General features: G+C 37.2%; 3 protein-coding genes across 10 annotated transcripts; 1 reads left to right on the top strand and 2 right to left on the bottom strand.

The window, feature by feature from the left end:
- Positions 1–394: 394 nt before the first annotated feature.
- On the top strand, positions 395–3,187 carry LOC126607521 (FAD synthetase 2, chloroplastic-like). Of its 3 annotated transcripts, XM_050275132.1 has the most exons (6): positions 395–1,105; positions 1,399–1,451; positions 1,911–1,952; positions 2,068–2,203; positions 2,347–2,522; positions 2,633–3,187. In XM_050275132.1, exons 1-6 carry the CDS (start codon positions 777–779, stop codon positions 3,160–3,162), a joined length of 1,266 nt encoding a protein of 421 aa, XP_050131089.1. In that variant the 5' UTR covers positions 395–776; the 3' UTR covers positions 3,163–3,187. The 3 variants fall into 3 exon arrangements, with proteins under 3 accessions (XP_050131089.1, XP_050131090.1, XP_050131091.1); XM_050275133.1 differs by lacking the exon at positions 1,911–1,952 and having other exon boundaries at positions 412–1,105; XM_050275134.1 differs by having other exon boundaries at positions 959–1,105; positions 1,337–1,451; positions 1,911–2,203.
- Positions 3,188–9,740: 6,553 nt separating this feature from the next.
- LOC126608234 (GEM-like protein 6) lies at positions 9,741–10,969 on the bottom strand. Its single transcript, XM_050276085.1, has 2 exons — positions 10,500–10,969; positions 9,741–10,365 (listed from the first exon to the last, which is right to left on the bottom strand). The coding sequence occupies exons 1-2, from the start codon at positions 10,741–10,743 to the stop codon at positions 9,896–9,898; spliced, it is 714 nt and encodes a 237-aa protein (XP_050132042.1). The 5' UTR covers positions 10,744–10,969; the 3' UTR covers positions 9,741–9,895.
- Positions 10,970–13,123: 2,154 nt separating this feature from the next.
- On the bottom strand, positions 13,124–17,489 carry LOC126608347 (transcription factor SRM1-like). 6 transcript variants are annotated; one of them, XM_050276222.1, is made up of 4 exons: positions 17,362–17,461; positions 17,188–17,258; positions 15,872–16,552; positions 13,124–13,935 (listed from the first exon to the last, which is right to left on the bottom strand). In XM_050276222.1, exons 3-4 carry the CDS (start codon positions 16,255–16,257, stop codon positions 13,446–13,448), a joined length of 876 nt encoding a protein of 291 aa, XP_050132179.1. In that variant the 5' UTR covers positions 16,258–16,552; positions 17,188–17,258; positions 17,362–17,461; the 3' UTR covers positions 13,124–13,445. The 6 variants fall into 6 exon arrangements, with proteins under 6 accessions (XP_050132179.1, XP_050132178.1, XP_050132180.1 ...); XM_050276221.1 differs by lacking the exon at positions 17,188–17,258 and having other exon boundaries at positions 17,362–17,489; XM_050276223.1 differs by lacking the exon at positions 17,362–17,461 and having other exon boundaries at positions 17,188–17,347.
- Between the last annotated feature and the right edge of the window lie 2,432 nt (positions 17,490–19,921).

The raw sequence follows: 19,921 nt of genomic DNA, 5'->3' as shown, positions 1-19,921 counted from the left end.
AGGAAAGTCTCCTCCCGAAAAGAGCAGGGAAGGAGAGGCCATGGCTGGCTGCTAAACCAAAGAAATAGTCCAAAATTTTGATGACAACGTACAGGCCGACAAAGTAAGCTCCAAAATTGGAATGCTTGACAATTGCTCTATTTGATGGCATTGTATGACACATTGGCACTAAGCAAATAAATGTGGAATTAAATAAAAATCAAGTAGCCTAGCTAGCTCCCTAGCTTCGGCATGCATCAGGCATGCTGGTTAATAAACCTTCATCAACGGCGGCAGCATGCCGAGCAAAAGCGAAACGAAAGCTGGACTTGAGCGTGGCCAAGTTGATGACTTGATGGACGTCCAAACGACTGAGAGTGACATCCTTGGACTTGTCCATGTGTTTGTGGAGGAACTCCATCGCCAACGCTTTCAATCCTTTGCATTTGTGGGATTTGTCACCGTATTTTGCTTCGAAACGACCCTCACGCATGCAACACGCAGTCCCCAATCTCCCATAAGCAGCCTTGCTTGCGTCTTGCTCTACTTCCTTACCAACAAACGCCACGTTTTCGTCCCAAGAAAATTAACCAGCGAATTCAGAAGAGGAGTGGAAATGAATTCAATTAGAACCTGACCGCAGGATTTTAATCAAACGGCCAAGATGACTTGGTCCGCAGGATCCTGAGACACAGATCCGGAGACGATCTGAATCCGGAAAGCCCAACACAAGTATCGAAGACAGAGGAGGCTTTGTTTTGTGTGTGGGTTGAGTTGTGAGACTGCGTCCGCAAATAATGTTGGGTGGTGGTGGTGGCTGCTCTCGTCTTTCCACCCATCTGCGACTTCGAGGCTCCGACATCAACCGGCTCCACGTCAACCTCCACCACCCGCAGCTAGGCTTGGGCTTTGGCTTTGTGTTTGTCTTGGGATTAGGGTCTTACAACACCAGAATCGCCCACCTCCGCTGCTGCCCCTGCCCTCCACCTCTCAAACCCCTATCCTTGTCGTCTGCCGTCTCTCACTCTCACACACAGACTCACACAAGGGGGATTCCTTTTCCCTCCATCCTTGCTTGTTCTAAGTTGTCTTCCTCCAACATTACCGCCCTCTCCCATTGTTTTAGGTACTCTCCTCAGCTACTTTTCCCTCCCCTTTCCCGTTTGTTTTATTTCTCCTTTGGGTTCAGTTATAAATCCATTCAATTATGCAATTCAGATTTCATTTTACTTGTGATTGAATTTGTCTTATTCCTTTATTTTCCATTTGATTGCCTTATCGTTTTCCTGCCACAACTTCATCCTATGTTAAAATCTTGTATTGTTATCATTCATTTTGGTTTAGAATTACAATGCAGGAATTAACATGAGTGAATTGATTCAATTTTTCTTATGATGGTTTCAATGTTGATTACTTTAGCCAACGAGAAGGTGAACGCGAGCTTCCCCCCGAAGGATTGTCCTCTGTCGCAGGTTTTATCCCACCTCTACTGTCCCTTTTACGCTTTCTCACCAACATTTTCTTATCACATTATATGTACAAGCTTGTTTCTTACTTTGGCATTTGTACGCAATAATATACTACTTCAATATCCATAAGAATTTTGTTAGCATCTTATGTGCCAGAATTCCTTTTAGCTGCTTCTTCAGGTACCAATGCGGTATATTGCATTTGCGATTCTTCTACACTGTGACTGGTCTTTTAGTGTATCTGGTGACGTAGCTTTAGAGATACTGATTTTCAAGAGGAGAACAAACCTTCTAAGACAACCAAGTCTCAAGTCAATTAAACAACTTATGAGCAAACTAGGGGAAAGAAACTGTCCACAAAATTGGAAAAGCAAATTTCCTATACTGACCTTGAACACGTATAGTTTATAGTTTATGGATTAAGAAAACTTCCAACTTCCTTTATTGGGTCTTCCCTCACAGGTTCTGAACCTGTACTTTTGGTTGTTTGCTGCATATCACCTGGTATCCTCATGCACAAGGCCTTCCGTTTGTTCTTTATATATTAACTTCTTTGGTGCACTGTCTGTATTAATCTTAAGATACACACAACTTTGTTCTCTTTTGTTGTCATTCCCAGGAGGAATAGTCGCACTGGGAAAATTCGATGCCCTTCACATTGGTCATCGAGAACTTGCGATTCAAGCATCCAAAGTTGGACCTCCATTCCTTTTGTCATTTGTTGGAATGGCTGAAGTACTGGGTTGGGAACCAAGGTATTGTCATTTGTTGTTGTGATATGAGCTGCACATTGGAACTCAATTTCCTTGTTCGGGTGATTATAGTTTCAAATAGAAATTCATCTTCAGCTTTGTTAAATGAACCTAATTATATTCTTGTAAAAAAACCAATTGAACAGAGCTCCCATAGTTGCGAAATGTGATCGCAAACGGGTTCTTTCCTCTTGGGCCCCGTACTGTGGTGACATGGCACCTGCAGAGTTTCAGATTGAATTTTCAAGTGTTCGATGTCTAACACCAAGGCAATTTGTTGAGAAATTAGTGAAGGAGCTTGGAGTGCGTGGGGTTGTCACAGGTAAGTTAATTTAACGAAATCCATTATGTTTCTTGGTATGAGTCAAAAACACACCCTTGATCATATATTTTGAAGTTTGAAATGGAATTTACAATGACTGATCGTGGCAGGTGAAAACTACCGATTTGGATACAAAGCTGCAGGTGATGCGACAGAGCTGGTGAGGTTGTGTGAAGAGTATGGCATTGAGGCATATATCATAAATTCTGTTATGGACAAGAACGAATATTCCATAAATATACAGTCGAGTGATTTGAAAGACAGAGGACAAGTCTCCTCTACTCGCGTTCGCCGTGCCCTTGCTGTGGGAGATATGAAGTATGTCTCACAACTGTTGGGTCGGCAGCATCGTCTGATAATGGGTGCTGCAAAGGACCAGGAAGGATTTACTGGCAGCAAACACAAGTTGTCAGTTCCAAAGTCTGGTTTGTTAAATCTGGCTCCAAAGGAGGGTCTATACGAGAAGTGTTATCTTTGTAGTGGGGAGGATGATGACCTAGCATCATCCTGCAGGGTCGTGGTTGACACCGGGAATGTCCATATAGAAATGGATGATGAGGTAGACGTAGGCGTATGTAATAGAGTTGGTACACAGGACTTGAGGCTCTTACGTATTGAATTTGGTGATTCGCAATCTTGAGTATGTTTAAATGATTTGATTTTCATTTCGTCTCTTTTAAAAGAAGTTGGCTGAAATCTTTCATCCTTGTCCGAAAAATAATGAATGGCAAACACATGATGAGAGAGAATAATACGGGGATATATGTGCAGCTTTAGAATGTATCATTTTTACGTTAAGGTATGGGGCTCGAGGTTGAGGATTGGGTAGAGAAAGGTTTTACATTTCTGGTTGTGCTACATCATGATGGATTCATCGATAACGGGTGTACATGTGGTGCAACGAGAATGATTCGAATTTTGGCTTATAATGATTCTTATACAAATTCTCAAAATCAATTAGAAAATGCGGGTTATAACTCATAGCTTTTGTGAAAAGAAAAAAAAAATTGAGATTTTTAGTTTTAGAAAATATTTTGTGTGGAAGTTAAGGGAAATGTTGCAAGACTTTTGAATATTCAAATTAATTTTAAGTACATATGATGCAATGAGAAGGACTCGAATTTTCGCTTACAATGATTCTTGTAAAAATTTTCAAATTGATTCGAAAACATGGGTTATAACTCACACTTTTTGCGAAAAAATTGAAAATTTTAGTTTTAGGAAATATTTTGCGTCGAAGTTAAGGAAAATATTGCAACACTTCTAAATGTGATTCTACCATATATTAGGGTCCGAAACTATTTTTTATTGATTCTTAAAGTAAAAAAATAGAAAAATAAATATAATTTAATAGAGCGCCCCCACCTGAATATATAATGATTCTTGTAAAAACTCCCAAATAGATTGGAAAACGTGGGTTATAACTCACAATTTTTGTGAAAAGAATTGAAATTTTTAGTTTTAGAAAATATTTTTCATGGAAATTAAGGAAAATGTTGCAAGACTTTTGATTGTGATTCTACCATCTTTTAGGTTCTGAAACTACATTTTATTGATTTTAAAGCTAAAAAATAAAATATAAACTAATAGAGCGCCCCCAGCTCCGAATATATTTTTTTGTGTCGAAAATGTTAAGAATGTCCTAAAATTAATTTTAGGAAACATATGATGGGACAAGAAAGACTCGAATTTTCACTTATAATGACTCTTGTAAAAATTCTCAAATCGATTGAAAAACGTGAGTTATAGGAAATATTTTGTGTGGAAGTGAAGGAAAACGTTGCATGATTTATGAATGTGATTCTATCATCAATAAGGCTCCGAAACTATTTTTATTGATTTTAAAAGTTAAAAAATAGAAAAAATAAATATAGGTTGATAGACCCCCTGTCACAGCCCGTCCCAAATATATAATTATCGACGGTGTGAATTGACGAAAATACCCTTGAACGTTAGTTGTGTAATGTGGTTTAAGTGTGGATTTGGGTCAATATTCTTAAATCCTAATTGTTTGGAACCAATTAGGATTAAGTTATGGTATTTTTAGTGGTTGACCAATCCTAGGCCACACACACTCACTCTCTCTCATCTCTCTCTCGTACCCTCTCATCTCTCTCGGACTCTCACTCTCTATCTCCTTCGAAATCGTACGGACAATCACCCAAAACCCTTGAAACTTCATGGATCGTGGTCAAAGTTGGCACTATTATGTTTGTGAAGCTCAGACGAGTCGATTGGTACCCATTTCAGGTAAGGATACCTTCGAAAACCCTAGTTTTTCATAACCCCCGATTTGTGCACTGTTCATGCACACGTAATTATGGATGTTTTTGGGAATTTGAAGCTTGTAGGAAGCTTAGTGAGGTCCTAAGGAAGCTCGGAGTGCTTTGTTTGAAGGTTTTGGACGTCGAGATCGTGTGGACGAAGTTTGGCCGGTTTTTCTTGGAATTCTCCTATGAGATCCCGTGACTTTTAGAACTTTAAAGTAGTATGATTGTGTTCTACTAGTAAAGAGCTTCATTTTGGTATAAATTGCGTGAAAAATGGTGCAAAAATGAGCGAGAAATAGGCAGTTGCAGGTCTGCCCAGAATCCGGCGCCGATGACACTATTCCGCGTCTGGAGGTTGAAGGTGATGCGCTTGAGGGCGCGTGAGGCCGTGCCTTCCCCGGCGCGTGAGCCACAGAAAAATTATTCTAAAAATATCATGACGTTCGTGAGGTTGTGTAGGTCACGTTGGTATATTCAAATACCAAAATTGAGCTTTGTATGAGAAGTTATTAGCTAGTTTTGTATATGTGCTTTAAAATAACGTTTTTATAGTTAATTTGCATATAGGTAAGACTTATCCCGAGGGCGAGCGTATCCATGGGCGACTCGGGGGTTACGACCCGTCGACATACAAGTGAGTGGGTTTTTGTTTTAAGTATATATTTATATACTTGGTATATTCCCCAGAAATACACTTTTTTTTTTAAGAAAAGTATGCTTTGAAATAATATGCCAAATGCTTTTATATTCTGATTATGCATTTCATGGTTGCATATATATATATAAATGTGGTGTTGTGGAGGTACAGGTAAGTTCAGGTAAGTTATGTTTGGTTATGTGAATCATCGATGATGTGATATGTGATTGAATGATGTTGAGCTCATAAAACTGCACCTAGGGTGATTGTGATTTAGCCAGATATATGAATTACAGGCCTGTTTAATTACGTCACCTCCTGCACTATATGCTCATATTGGATCCAACTTTAGTGCACAGCCTTGTCGTACAGAGCTTATTTATGGTTCCGACTCGTAGGTGATTAGCGAATTATCGCCCGGCTATTATGAGAGAGTAAAATTGAGCATAATTATATTACACCCAATCTTGTTGTACAGACCTTTATAGGGGTTCCGACTTATGTGCAATATATTGCCGTATAGGTCATTGTAGTGACTCCGGCTATATTGACTTTGAGCTATGAATTCAGCCATACACATTACCACATGGGTTCCGGCTAACATATCATATTTCTATGAATTTATTCTTTCCTAAATTGCTTACTTTGTTATATATTGGCATGGCATATATTTGAATATGATTATATGAAGCATGAATTGAATTGATATGATTATATATATATATATATACATGTATATACTTATATCTTGATTCTGGGAATACATGTTTTACAGTAAGGGGTTAGTATATTGATAAATGAAATGATTTTGTAAAGCATTTGTTTTTGCCCACTCACGTTTTCTGTTTTGCGCTCCTCCAGGTTTTGGTGGCTCGAGGACGTCGGCTGTTCTAACTTATCTAAATAATAGTAGGACATTCCTGGTACTGTATAACTAGTACTTTTCCTGCTGGACTGCACTTAGACTTTTATGCTCTGAATAGGAATGTTTACTGTTGTAACTAACTCCTATCACTTTCTGTTTAGTAGTGCACTTTAGTAATTTGGTTTTTTTTTTATTATTCATATATTTCTTTTCAATATTGCTTCCGCATTGTGCACATGGCTACGTCACTCTCACGTGACGGCCAACATGCCTTGATCTCGGTCGGGGTGTGTCATCCCCCCCCCAAAAAAAAAAATATATATTTGTATGTGTCGAAAATATTCTGAATGTTCTAAAATTAATTTTACGAAACATATGATGGGACAAAAATGACTCAAATTTTCACTTAGAATGATTCTTCAAAAAAAATTCCAAATCGATTAGAGAACGTGGGCTCACAATTTTTGTGAAAATTTGAATTTTTTTTTGTTTTAGAAAATATTTTGTGTGGAAGTTAAGGAAAATGTCCAATACTTATGAATATGATTCTACCATCTATCAAGATCCAAAACTATTTTTTATTGATTTTTAAAGTAAAAAAATAGAAAAATGAATATAATTTAATAGAGCGCCCATGCTTGAATATATTTTTATGTATCGAAAATGTTCAAAATATACTACAAGTAATTTTAAGAAACATATAATCGATGAGAAAAACTCGAAATTTGACTTATAATGATTCTTGTAAAAATTCTCAAATTGATTGGAACTCATAGTTTTTGTGAAAAAAAATTCAAACTTTTAGTTTTTGGAAATAGTTTGTGTGGAAGTTAAGGAAAACCTTGCAAGACTTTCGAATGTGATTCTACCACCTATTAAGTCCCGAAACTATAAAGTTAAAAAATTAAAAAAAAAATATAAACTAATAGAGCACCCCCCCTAAAAATATATTTTTATGTGTCAAGAATGTTAAAAATGTAACATTCCACATCGTCCAGGGGAGTGGATCCTGTAAGTCTTCTATGTATATTCTCATCTCTACCTAGCACGAGGCCTTTTAGGAGCTCACTAGTTTCGGGTTCCATCGGAACTCCAAAGTTAAGTGAGTTCGCACGAGAGCAATCCCATGATGGGTGACCCACTGGGAAGTTCTCTTGTGAGTTCCCAAAAACAAAACCGTGTGAAGGCGTGGTTGGGGCCCAAAGCGGACAATATCGTGCTACGACAAAGTCGAGCCCGGGCCGGGATGTGACAAAAAATGTCCTAAAATTAATTTTAGGAAATATATGATGCGACGAGAAGGATATGAATTTTCACTTATAATGACTCTTGTAAAAATTCCCAAATCGATTGGAAAACGTGGGTTATATAACTCACTGTTTTTGGGGAAAAAAAATGAAATTTTTAGTTTTAGGAAATGTTTTGCGTGGAAGTTAAGGAAAATGATGCAAGACTTATGAATGTGATTCGACCATATATCAGGGTTCAAAACTATTTTTTACTGATTTTCAAAGTTAAAAAATAAAAAAATATATATAATTCAATAGAGTGCCCCCTCCCGAATATATGTTTATGTGTTGAAAATGTTCAGAATGTACTAAAATTAATTTTAAGAAACATATGATGCAAAGAGAAGGACTCGAATTTTCACTTATACTGATTATGTTAAAAATTCTCAAATTGATTGGAAAACGTGGGTTATAACTCACAATTTATGTTCAGTTTAAAATTCCTAAATAAAAAAGTGAGCTTGTTTAGTTCAGTTTAAAATTCCTAAATAAAAAAGTGAATGTGTTTAGTTAAGTTTAAACTTGTGTGTATTTTTAATTTTAGTGTGTAAATATCAAGTATGAAATGAAATAATGCATCAGGTGTGTTTTGCGATCGTCGTATACCACTAAAATTCAAGAAAAAATGTTATAGAACGATAATAAGGTCAACGATGCTTTACGAAATGTTGGACACATGCAAAAAATGAGTGTAGTGAAGATAAGAATGTTTCACTAGATGTGCGAGATAGGATTAAGAGCGAGGATGTTCGAGGAAAAGTAAGAGTGCTGCAATTGAAGATACGATGAGAGAAAATCAGTTAAAATGATTTGGACACGTGAACCAAAGACCTACAAATGTTCTGGTTAGAAGATGCGACTATAATGGAGGCTCGGTTTATCTAAAGAAAAAAAAAAAGAGGAATAGAATAGGCATCCCCTTAGATGTCTATGCATCCTTTATCATCTCCCGATTTTTTTGGAAAAAATGGCATAAGAGGTAAAAAAAGACCTAGTAGGACTTTGAAAGTGAATATAAGAAAAGATATGGAGTATTTGGAGTTAACAGAAGACTTGGCCAAAAAAAAAAAAAAGATTTGACCCAAAATCAAGCACTAAGATTCATATAACCAACTCCACTTAATAGAAAAAGACTTGGTTGTTAAAGATTGAGTATTTTTGCTAAAATCCCTTGGGATGATCCCTCCTCGTGGAAGACATCCAAAAACTTGTAGTCAATTTGAATTTCAAAGGATTGTAACCAACTTTTTTTAATTGATAGATTTCAAAGGGTTTTAATAGATTTATATGAATTTCTATGGATTTCTTAAGATTTGTGTAGACTTCTTTCATGAATTTTTATCAAAGTTACAAGTGGCTAATACATTTCTTCCCAATTTGTTCTTCCACCATTTCAAATTATATGTTATATATATCAACCCAAAATCTAAGCAACATCAAATTCATGTAAAAAATTGCCACAACATTACAAATATTATACAAAAAGCAATTAAAACCAACATGAACTTCATTAGACAAAAAAGCGGAGCAAAAAAACCCAACTGATTCGTCGTATACTTCTTTGAAGCATTTAATCAAACAACTTGCAGGCCAAATTTGGGTAACCCTAACTCACCAAACCTGCAAAGGGAATTCCCCAAAAACAATGTATTTCCATTTTCTAATCATACAAAAACAAACTTAATTGGCAAATTCACGAATTGAATGAAATCCAAACGAAAAACCCAATATTTTTTCAACTGCATGTGTCTAACCCATCCAGCAAAGGGGATTCTCTCCTGATCCTCTCTTCTCCATACTGGATAAACGAAGTCCTTCCTCGAGTCGGAAGTCGGAATGTATATACAAATGTTTATTAGAATCATGTACATCCTGTGTGGAGTACATTATGTGGTGACTTGTTACTACTTAATCTAGATTTATAAGCCATTTGAAAGTTGAAACTGATGTTACTCTTATATTATATGTATGTACTTGTTATCAAATTTTAAAGCTGTTGAATTGAAAAGTCAATTTAAAATACTAGCCCGGTCTTAGAAAATCACTCAGATTCCACATTTTATTAATTAAAAGTAAATCAATAACAAAATATAATTAAAGAGGATTTTGATTTTGATTTTGATTTTGATTTTTGTCCATATGAAAGAGGCCACGTGGTTTTCAAAGAAAAGAGAATTTCCTCATTAATCAGAAAGAAAGAAAGAGAACAAAATTTATACATGGTTAATTAACGATATTGAGCTCCTCCTCCTCCTCCTCTCCTATCTTAATTTGCCTAACTAATTACAACTTGATAACGTGTACGTAATTAGTTAAGCTTGAGATGGAATATTAATAGCCTGCTGGAGATATTTCAAAGTTTTCTGGTAATTCAAGATCCCCATAAACCAGAAGTCAAAATCATCCGCAGTAACTATTTCTACGTACTTTTGCGACGGCTTCTTCCTGTTCTCGCTCTGGTTGACCGCCTTGATCTTCTTCACTGGGATCACCACCTTGTAGTGGACTCTGCTGACCAACTGTTGTCCGTCTGAATCTGACGATGGAAGTTTGATCGATCTCTCGCTGCAAAACGCAATCTTGTCCGTCGACATGAAGAGGAGGCCTGCCATAGGACCCGCTGTGGTCGACAGATAACACTGGGATGCCTTGAGCAGCTTCTCTCCTGCGTTAACGCTGAATGCGTGCTTGAACACCTCTAACGTCCCTCCTGCTTTTACAATCTTAGCCCCAAGCCTCAGCTTCCCCTTCACTGTCTCTGTGATCTTGGGCCCTAGTCTCACTGCACAGTTGAATCAAATAATAATTAAGTTAATTATTATGTGACTAAACTTCTCTGAATTTCTCAGTTAGTATAAACAGCGAGGTGCAATAAAGTTATTTAGTGAAATTGAATCAGTCGTCCGCGCTGCTTACCATGTTCTTTGACTCCATGGGCAAAACTTTCAGCCTTGTTGGTAAGCTTGTTCATCCTGTTAAGCACTGAATGCAGTCTGCTTTGTCTGATGAGCTTTGAAGGTTCAGTAGCATCACTAGGAGCCGTTGCTGGAATATTATGATGATATTGGATAGCAGCACGATGATCTGCACTCTTAAACGAGTACGCGGCTGCGGAGTTGATTGGAATTCCTATAACTTGTCCTTGAAGTGAGGCCTTCATATTTGATGATGATGAGTAAGTATCTAGCTAGGATTAATTGTAAGTTAATTAGAATAAGAAGAACAATCGATGAGCCTGCGTATGAGGAGATGGATGGATGCTTAATTGGTGATTCTTGTGGTTGTGTGAGCATTATATTATGTTACATATATAACGGGATGGAAAATAGTAATAGGTGGGTGGGGCTCTGGCCCTGGGGGTGGGGGTGAATGAATCTTTAACTTTTGTTGCATGAGTCATGCATGGCTCATCAGTGAGAACAAAGGCACGACTACACGCACGCAGAGAGTCGACCGACTCTTTTTTAAAGATATAAATCATCTCTTCATCTTTAAAAGATAATGGCATTGGCATGTTATCTTCGATCGGTTGTTTTGCTTTAAGAAAAAGAAATTTTAGCAATAAGATTAATTCTATATATATATATGTGTGTGTGTGTGTGTTGTGTATACAATTCCAAAAAACCTGAAAGAAATAAGGTTGTTTGTTGTCTGGTCCACTTTGTTTGTCTGAGTTGTTGTATATTTTGCTATATTTCCAAATCAGCACAAGCATTACAACAAACAGGGGAAAAGGAAGACAAAGAGAGTGAGAAAGATTAAAGAATAAAAACAAGCATAGATTAACACGCATCCATCATCCATGCCCGTTGCATTTCTGCGTCGTTTTTAGTTAATTAACTTTGCTAAAATATAATATTGTAACCAACTGTATGAGGAGGAAGAGGAATTCAGATGTGTCAATGAGACCTTTTGAGCTGGACCTTTAGCTTTCTAATGCCAATGCCATTGCCATTTGCCACCCCCCACACCCTCATTTCCTCTCCTTTCCTCTCCTTTCCTCTTCTAATATACAAGTACACTACCTACCTACTATTAATACTACTAGTTAAGATCAGATGACGAAAAGGAGGTAAAAAAGCATTAAACTCTTGGTCACCAAATATGTCCATGAGCCAAATCACATGGTATAAGACTAAGACTAAGGGACATGTTGTCTCTTTCTAAGATGTGTGATTCTGCTATTAGTGATAGATGTTGGAGAATAATTCATTACTTTGTCCTCGTCTATTAAAGATTACATCAAATTATTTATGCAAATGTATTGACTAGGTCAGTTTGTCAAGACAATTTGCTCATAACAGATTCATCAAAACTACCTCTCAAACCCAATTTCCTCAATGTGTATGCTTGTTATTTTCATCCCAAACCCAAGGGAACTCACAAAAATTGCAGTTGCAAGAAAAAGGTGGCTGGCGGCAGTTGGATAAGAAAAGCAAGAGGACCATCCACGTTGCACATATTCCACATTTAGTCAAGCGTTTGGCATTGGTTAAAAGAGATATATAATGTCATGTCATTCGGACTCTGCTGATCGTGTAGTGTCACAAATCACATCTCCGTCGATATGGCAACTGTAACTGTGGAGCTGTGCAAATGCTTATCTGGACGGACTTTGATAAATCATCATCACCACCCTGGCCAATTTGGCATTTCCTTTCCTTTTAATCTAATTAAAAGACACCCTTTTTTTTATCTTTGAACCGAAGCTTTCTAATTCATTGCTCAATTCCCAGCAAAAATAAATTAAATAAAATAAAAGAGAGAACGGTGTGCTAGCTAAGCAATGGTCCAATCCATCCCCCCCTAAAGCAAAACAGTGTCCGTGTGGCCATAGGGACAATTGGTTACTCCCCCTCTACCTTTTGTGCTTGTGATCTAAATCCATCATAACAAAGAAAAAAGGGGTCTTTTGATAAAGGTTCAATTTGACTAAAAATTGGACCTGTTTCAAAAATAAAAAATCACTAAAAATTGAACCTATTTCAAAAGATAGACTATAAAATTGGATTTCTTTCAAATTTTCTCAAAAAAAAAAAGGAATTCACACGTCAAACAAACATCACCTCCCCTTCTCCTTCCCCACATGTCCATTCTACTCTCCACTTGCACTTATTTATATTAACCTTTTTGCACGCGGTACCGCATGTGAGCATGTGAGAAATACTTTTTTTCCAAAATGGCATAACAAATCTAATTTTACTATTCAATTGCTACCTCTTTTGGAGATTCTCCTACTCCCATTTCACAAACTTTGGGCAACCACCATCACTAATTTATTTATGAATCCGGATGAGGATCTGTAAATCATATCCGTTCATTGTACATCATGTGATCAGAAATCATTTTAAATATTTTTATTTAAAATTAAATAAAAACAATACCTGATAAAAATTGATCACAATGTACGATGAACAGACACAATTTACGAATCTCTAAGATCCTCACCGAAAGGATCAAGAGAGAATCCTGTTGGTTTATTTATGTAGCCATATCTGGCGCGGGCAGGACAATCTTGAACACAGTAAAAAGAAGAGACATTAAATAAACAAGTTTTTATAACAAGGACAATGCTAACATGTAAAAAGGGTTACTGCCTAGAATGCTAACTAACTATTTCCATCATCAAATGTTTATGACTGACTGACTGACTACTACACTTGTAGCCGCCCAATTGCCAATAAATAAAAGAGCATTGCTTTGCTACTTCATCTCTTTCAGAATTTGCCTGTACAGACTTCAGATTCATCTCATTCTTCCCCCCATCAAATAAATGGCTTATTCCAACAACTATGGACAAGTAACGACGAACCATTCAACGACCACTTCAACTTGTGCTTTGCTAATAACTAAAACATCACACTACCTATGCGAACTGTGAGGCATTGGATATGTCATTGGAACCATGTTCATTGGTGCACCAGGAACAACTCCAGGTACTGGGGCGCTCACACCATATGCCATGTGTGGGGGAGCAGGGAGATTCACAGGTGTGCCAACAGCTGAGACAAGGGGTCCTCCAATTGGTTGCCCTATACTCGGTGCATTGCCGTACATTCCGACACCTGGGGCCCCAGCAGGAGATTGTTTGGTGGACTTACCAGAGGAACCTACTGCAGCACCATTTGCTTGACCAGTGATTGGCCCTTGAGCTGCCGAAATTTCTCCATTGTTGACACTGGTGATGTCATGAATGCTTGATCGCCTCCTGTCCTTGTTCATTGAATTCAAGCGTATGAAGTACTTTTGTGCATGGCTTGCCACTTGCGTAGGGGTTCTTGTTACCACAAAGTTCCGGGATATACTTCGCCAATCGCCTTTCCCATATTTTTCCAAACCAAGAAGAAATAGCCTGTCATGGTACAAAAACAGAAAGAAAAAAACATAAGCAATGGGCATTATTTTGAAATCTCACAAAAGCAGAGTCAGGAGACATTGCAAGGTTGGTCTAAGATAACAGTACCTAGGACGTGTTAAAGGACCATAAAAACCTTGTAAGCAATGAATTCAACAGCCACCAAACTTCTAAACACAGAAAACTTAGAACTATATAAAAGAAATGGAACTCCATAGGGACAATATGGTTTTGGGATTTGGAATCAGTTTGAGATTCTCTGCGTTGGAGGCTCACAAAATTGCAAAAAGCCATCACCAAAAAACTAGTAAGTCAGTGATATTTAACCTAGACTAAGAACCCAGGTGACGACACAGGATGGATACTGCCAAAACGCCTACTCAAAGAATTGAGAAAAGAAAATCCATCAAACATACAAGAAAAGAGAATATGATGTATATATAATTCAAGCATACACTGTTGGACAGAATCATTTAAAGAGAGATAAATGGCAGCTGGTATACAAGAACTTAATGCATACCACACACTGTTCAATCAAGCCACAAGTCTGATAACGTGGTATTGTTACAGATGTTTCATGTTTTCTTAAAAACCTCACGTTTTGGAGTTCCCACAATCCTTTCCATCTTTCTCAGCTGAAATGCCAACTCTAGAGGTACTATATGCAGATTATTAGAAACACTTCTGCATACTTTCAGTTGGCACCCCTTAACAGTAATATAACAGGAATTTCCCTCATAAAATTTCGTAGAACCTGGTTTCTATATCTAAAAGCACGGTCTCTACTCTCTAGAAACAAGTTTTCACCATGGGATTGTTGATTGGGGGCCTTACTAGTTCTTTCATGGTGACAGGACAGAGCTATTTCATGTCTCGTCATTTTGATCCACTTTCCTATACAACGGTATGTGCATAGCTACATACCTTAGCTCTATTCTTCCATAAACAAACCAGTTTTCATGATGACAGTTACTGTTCAAATCTAAATCTACAGATCACATATATTCCTACTAAAACAATTACCAGCTAATCACAATTTGAGTAAAGCAGGTGTGGCAGTTCCCAGTTACTTCTTACCAGTGCCAAATTGAGAATCAAAGGTTTCTTAGCCCAATGCAGTAGCGCAGTATGCCAAAAGCTGAGGTAAGGCATATACCAAAATCATTATATCAGGATAGGGTGTTCCATGTGTAAACACCAAATCCCAGAGAAAAATTACAATTAAGGAACCTAGATACATAACTAAAAGGCTCTTATTTCAGACAAACTATCCTAAAGGTTGTGCTATACTTAGATAGTTTCTCCTACAATGCCGTTTTCTTTCTTATCCAAATTTTCACGTTTTCAGATTTAACTAATAGTATACGAGGGCAACCCCGGTGATAAATATATCCATAAAGCCTTAACAAGTCTTTCATACAAAAATAAAAGAAAAACTCAAATGAAGCCTAACCAAATCGTGCATCAATATAGAAAAGTTGAATGAGGAGAAGCCAACTGCCATGTTAGGAATGTGTTTAATTTAAATACGAAAATACCATGTTTTCTTTACTTATTCCATTATAGTTCAACAATATTGTACAAAAGTATAACCCAAGGGCCATGAGCTTGATACTTAATAGAAACAACTTAAAAGGAATATTCTGGATATGGAAGTTCTTCAAAAGGTAAAGCTCGATATAGTTAATAGCTTAACCAACTATCATCACCCTAAGCTTTTGGGCCTAAAGCAACTTCATAAAACTTATTATTGGACAAACAAACTTAAGATCTTAAAGTTGCACCAGGGACAAAACTCCTGTTAAAAATTTGCTATAAAAATAAAAGAGGACTTGAACAGAATAACCAATGTTTAGCTTTATTTAGATACTCCGACAAATGTCACCTATCATAAGGGCAAGAAAATCATTAAACTCAACAATAATATACTAACCTGTGTTCATCCTCTGTCCAAGCAATCCCCTTTCGGCGTTCCTGATCTGCCCTTGAAGCCTTACTTCCATGATTAGATTCACTGCTATAGTTTCCAGAATGTCCCCCTTTCTTATTGGTTCCTTCATCACTGGCGTGGCTAGTCGAACCCTCTGAAGAAGAATTGTAGCAAGGCAGTGGCACAACACCAGCTTCGATCTGGGATATATCCTCAAGTAAGAGGCCATAATGATGTTTAATCTCCTCTAGGGTTTTCCCTTGTACATCAGCTGCAATTTTCTCCCACCGATCTAAAGAATCCTCAGGATAAATTGCAAGGGCATTCTCAAATGCCTTATCCTGCTCTCGAGTCCATAAGGAGCTACAGCCCGCTTCCTCCACAGTCATCTGTGTAGTCTTTGTTTGACTCTACTATCCAAATATTTCACACTGGAAGAAGAGGAGAGTAATTTAGCAACCTGCTTGACAATTTATGCTACACCAGGTCTGGGATTATCAAGTATCTAGAATTGTTCTTGGGAATTGGATCTAAATTATTTCAATAGTTGGTTACAACATATAGCTAACAACTTCTTGCGGGCTAAATTATGGGAAACGGATGCTTAACACCACAGAGGTAACTGAAGATTTTAGCGGCGATTAGCTCCACAATTCAAGAATTGGAGTCTTCTGAATGGCTGACCTAATAATGAACGAAAAGGCAACAAACTTCAATTAGAGCATGAGAAACCTCTGAAAACCATAATATCAAAGATGCAATAAATGGCAGTTATAAAAGGACATATCACTAATTGCGGACGTAAATTTAGTAGTAGAATGGTAATTAGGGTTTTACTCTGTGAAATATGAAAGAGACCACGAAATAACCAAGCAGAGAAGAAAAAAACCCAAGCCTTTGAATTCTAAGAAAACAAAAATCCCAGATTCTGAGCAGCTGCCCCACCCCCATCCCATTCCCACCCCACTGATAGGGATATCAACAGTTTTTAACAGCGCAGGCCCATTCTTTTCAAACTCAATTTTCACAGCTTCCTTGTCCCACTATTTAAGCATACAGTAAAAACACCATAATCCATATTCTCACTCATTCCCCAATCCCTAATCATATGCAGAATTCAAAATTGGGAGATTCAAACAAGAATTAAAATTTCAAAATTCAGCAAAAAAATAAAGAAAAACCTTACCCGCTGTGAATTCATTGCCCAACTAAACTACATATATGGAATGGAGGAGGGGAATCCCATCCAAAATTACCCACATAAAGCAAAAGCAAAAAAAGATGAAAAATTTCAATCATTGTTAAGTAAATGCACCTACTGGTACATCCTTTTCCAATCATTGTTCCGCTCACAAAGGCGATTCTAGCAACCAACAAAATGCTGTTAAACCTAATCAGGGAGAGGGAGAGGGATTGAAGTAAACTATCAAATTATGGCAGTTTAATCAACAAGCAAAGGAGTTAACTTGAGAAGCAGTAGTGTCACAACTCACAAGCAAGATTGTATTTTTAGGAAAGCAAAACCCAACCCTCGAGGACGCGAGACACCTTGCTTGCTTCACCTCCTATTCTCCCCTTCTGTCTGTGTGTGTGCGTGCGTGTTTGCATTTGTCGGTATTTTTTTTTTTTTTTTTTGGCGAACTGGAATCAATATCAACCGGGCAAAGATGTCAAAGATACAAAGAAGCCTACCCCGAGGCAAAAGCAAGCAGCAACAACTAAGGAAAAGCAGTACAAAGAGGTAAATACGACATCGCACCAAATGCTAAAAATGTCACTCCTCATACTGCCTGGAAGAAATTAATGGGGACAAGAGAGACCATCATTACACAGAACATGAACAAGGGATGATGGGGGTCTGTTGACCCAAAAAATATCACATACCTCCCTACTTTGCCGCATCGTCAGACAATCCGCAGCCAAGACATTTGTCGGTATTTTACCAAAAAGTGAAAATTGACCAAAAAAGGTAAACAAGGGGAAATTACTCTGATTGCATATTTTACTGCGGAGTTGACATCAGCATAAACAGAAATAGAAGAAGCCTAATAAAAACAAACTGGAAGAGAGAGAAAAAGCATCAAGACCAGAAATTTGATAAACCCAAAAGAGAAATAAAATAAAAGTTAAAACCATCAACCGGAAGAAAACAAAAGGTCAAAAAGGCCAGAAAAAGAGTTGGAATTTACAAAGCAATAAATTAAATAATGGATGATGTGGATGGATTATCCTGAATCGAAATATCCAGAGAGGCAACTGCAGGAGGAGGAATCCATCAGACTCAGGAGTCAGGATGGTCCACTCCACTTGGTCCCATCACCACCCAACAACTACTCTCTGATTACTTTACACATTCATCCACACCACACCACAGCTCGGATTGATAACTGATTGAAACTTACACATTTACATACAGACGATCTCAACTCTCCATTCTCCAACTCAACTTGCGATTTCACACACATACAATTCCCAATTTCCCATTCCCATTAATACATCAGCTCGCACATAATAAAACCGCCACCATCAAACAAACAAAACCATTTGCAGTTGCAGAGCAAAACATAATATATATATATATATATATATATATATATATTGAAAAATGAGTGACATAAGGAAGGATTAAGGAGGAGGGAGGAATTGGGTTTTTGAGATTGAAAGCAATAGGCATCACCTCTATTTGTTGGAAAAGTGATCAAAGTTCCCTTTCAATCTTTTGGTAGCCTTCTCATTTATTTGCACTTGCAGACTTGCACTTGTCAAGACTGACTCTTCTGTTTTGTTGCACACAACACCAACACCATCACAAGAGTCAAGAAGGGAGCCTATCATATATTAATAAGGAAACTAATGAAAAATGTTTGAAGGACAAAATAAATAGTACCATGATTGATTTTTTTGTGTAAAAATATAATTGTTCATTTTATAACAGTATTATGAGTTTTTCGTTAAAATTCTCATATTAATATCGGATTTGGAGGCACACTTCCTCCTTCTTTTGGTTTTGGGGTCCTACCCCTACTCCCTACTCCCTACCACCTAATTTATTAATAATATCATTTTACAGATTTATCCTCTTTCTAATTTTTGGATAAATATCTCTCATCCCGCAATCTAAGCTTCCTTTGATGGCAAAAACTAACCCGACTTTCCCTTTTTTTCCCTACTTCACAATCGCATAAAATGATATTTTACTTTCTTTTTGCTCCATGTGACTCTGTCTGCTCTATCCGATTTGGATCTTGTTTTCCTTGTAGGAGAGATCGGCAATCACATATACTAACACGGTAAAATACCATACGCGTTTTTTTGGCAATTTGCACATGTCGCGCATACAACCCCAAAGTCTGGTTTCTTTTTTCATTTTCTATATACGCACAGTGAAAGACAATGAATATAAAGTATCATTAGCAATCGAAGTTGATATGCTACGGTGGTACAATTTTTTTTTTCTTTAAATTAGTCCGTTCGTCCAAATTGTGCAAGTTGCCAAGCCTGAAATTCCTCGAGAATGAAAAAAATACTGATCTACTTTCGTTTGATATTTTAGCTTAAATTCTTTGACTCCTCGATACTCAATTAAATCCTCTTTTTTTTAGAATTAAAGAAATAACATATCTATTCACTCTATCAATAACTGTGCCAAATCTGATGTACCATAAGGAATTTGCCTTTTCTATTGGAATGAATAAAAACAAGTGACACATCAGGGCATTTTACCAAAAACCAAAAATATCAGACACAAGAAAACAACTTGAAAGTTGAAAAGTTGAGCAAGCACATGATTTTAATTGAGACCCAATGTGGCCCCTCGCTCTCAATTTTGCAAATCATAAATTGCGGCGGCTATATAAAGCATGGCAGAGGACATCTTTGGCCCTGGCGTGGCCCCCCGCTTCAACTTTGTGGTCAATTTTAGACAACAAATTGTTCAATTCTGCATTTATTATTAATGTTAATTCGCATAAACGTAGATGTAGGTTTTCCCAAGAGAATTAATCTGATGCATGTATACATATATATACACACAAACACACACACACCTTTTTT

This window comes from Malus sylvestris, chromosome 16 (genome assembly GCF_916048215.2).
Source record: "Malus sylvestris chromosome 16, drMalSylv7.2, whole genome shotgun sequence".
Lineage (NCBI taxonomy): Eukaryota > Viridiplantae > Streptophyta > Magnoliopsida > Rosales > Rosaceae > Malus > Malus sylvestris.
The sequence above is the reverse complement of the archived record's forward strand: the minus strand, read 5'-3'. Positions and strand labels throughout refer to the sequence as shown.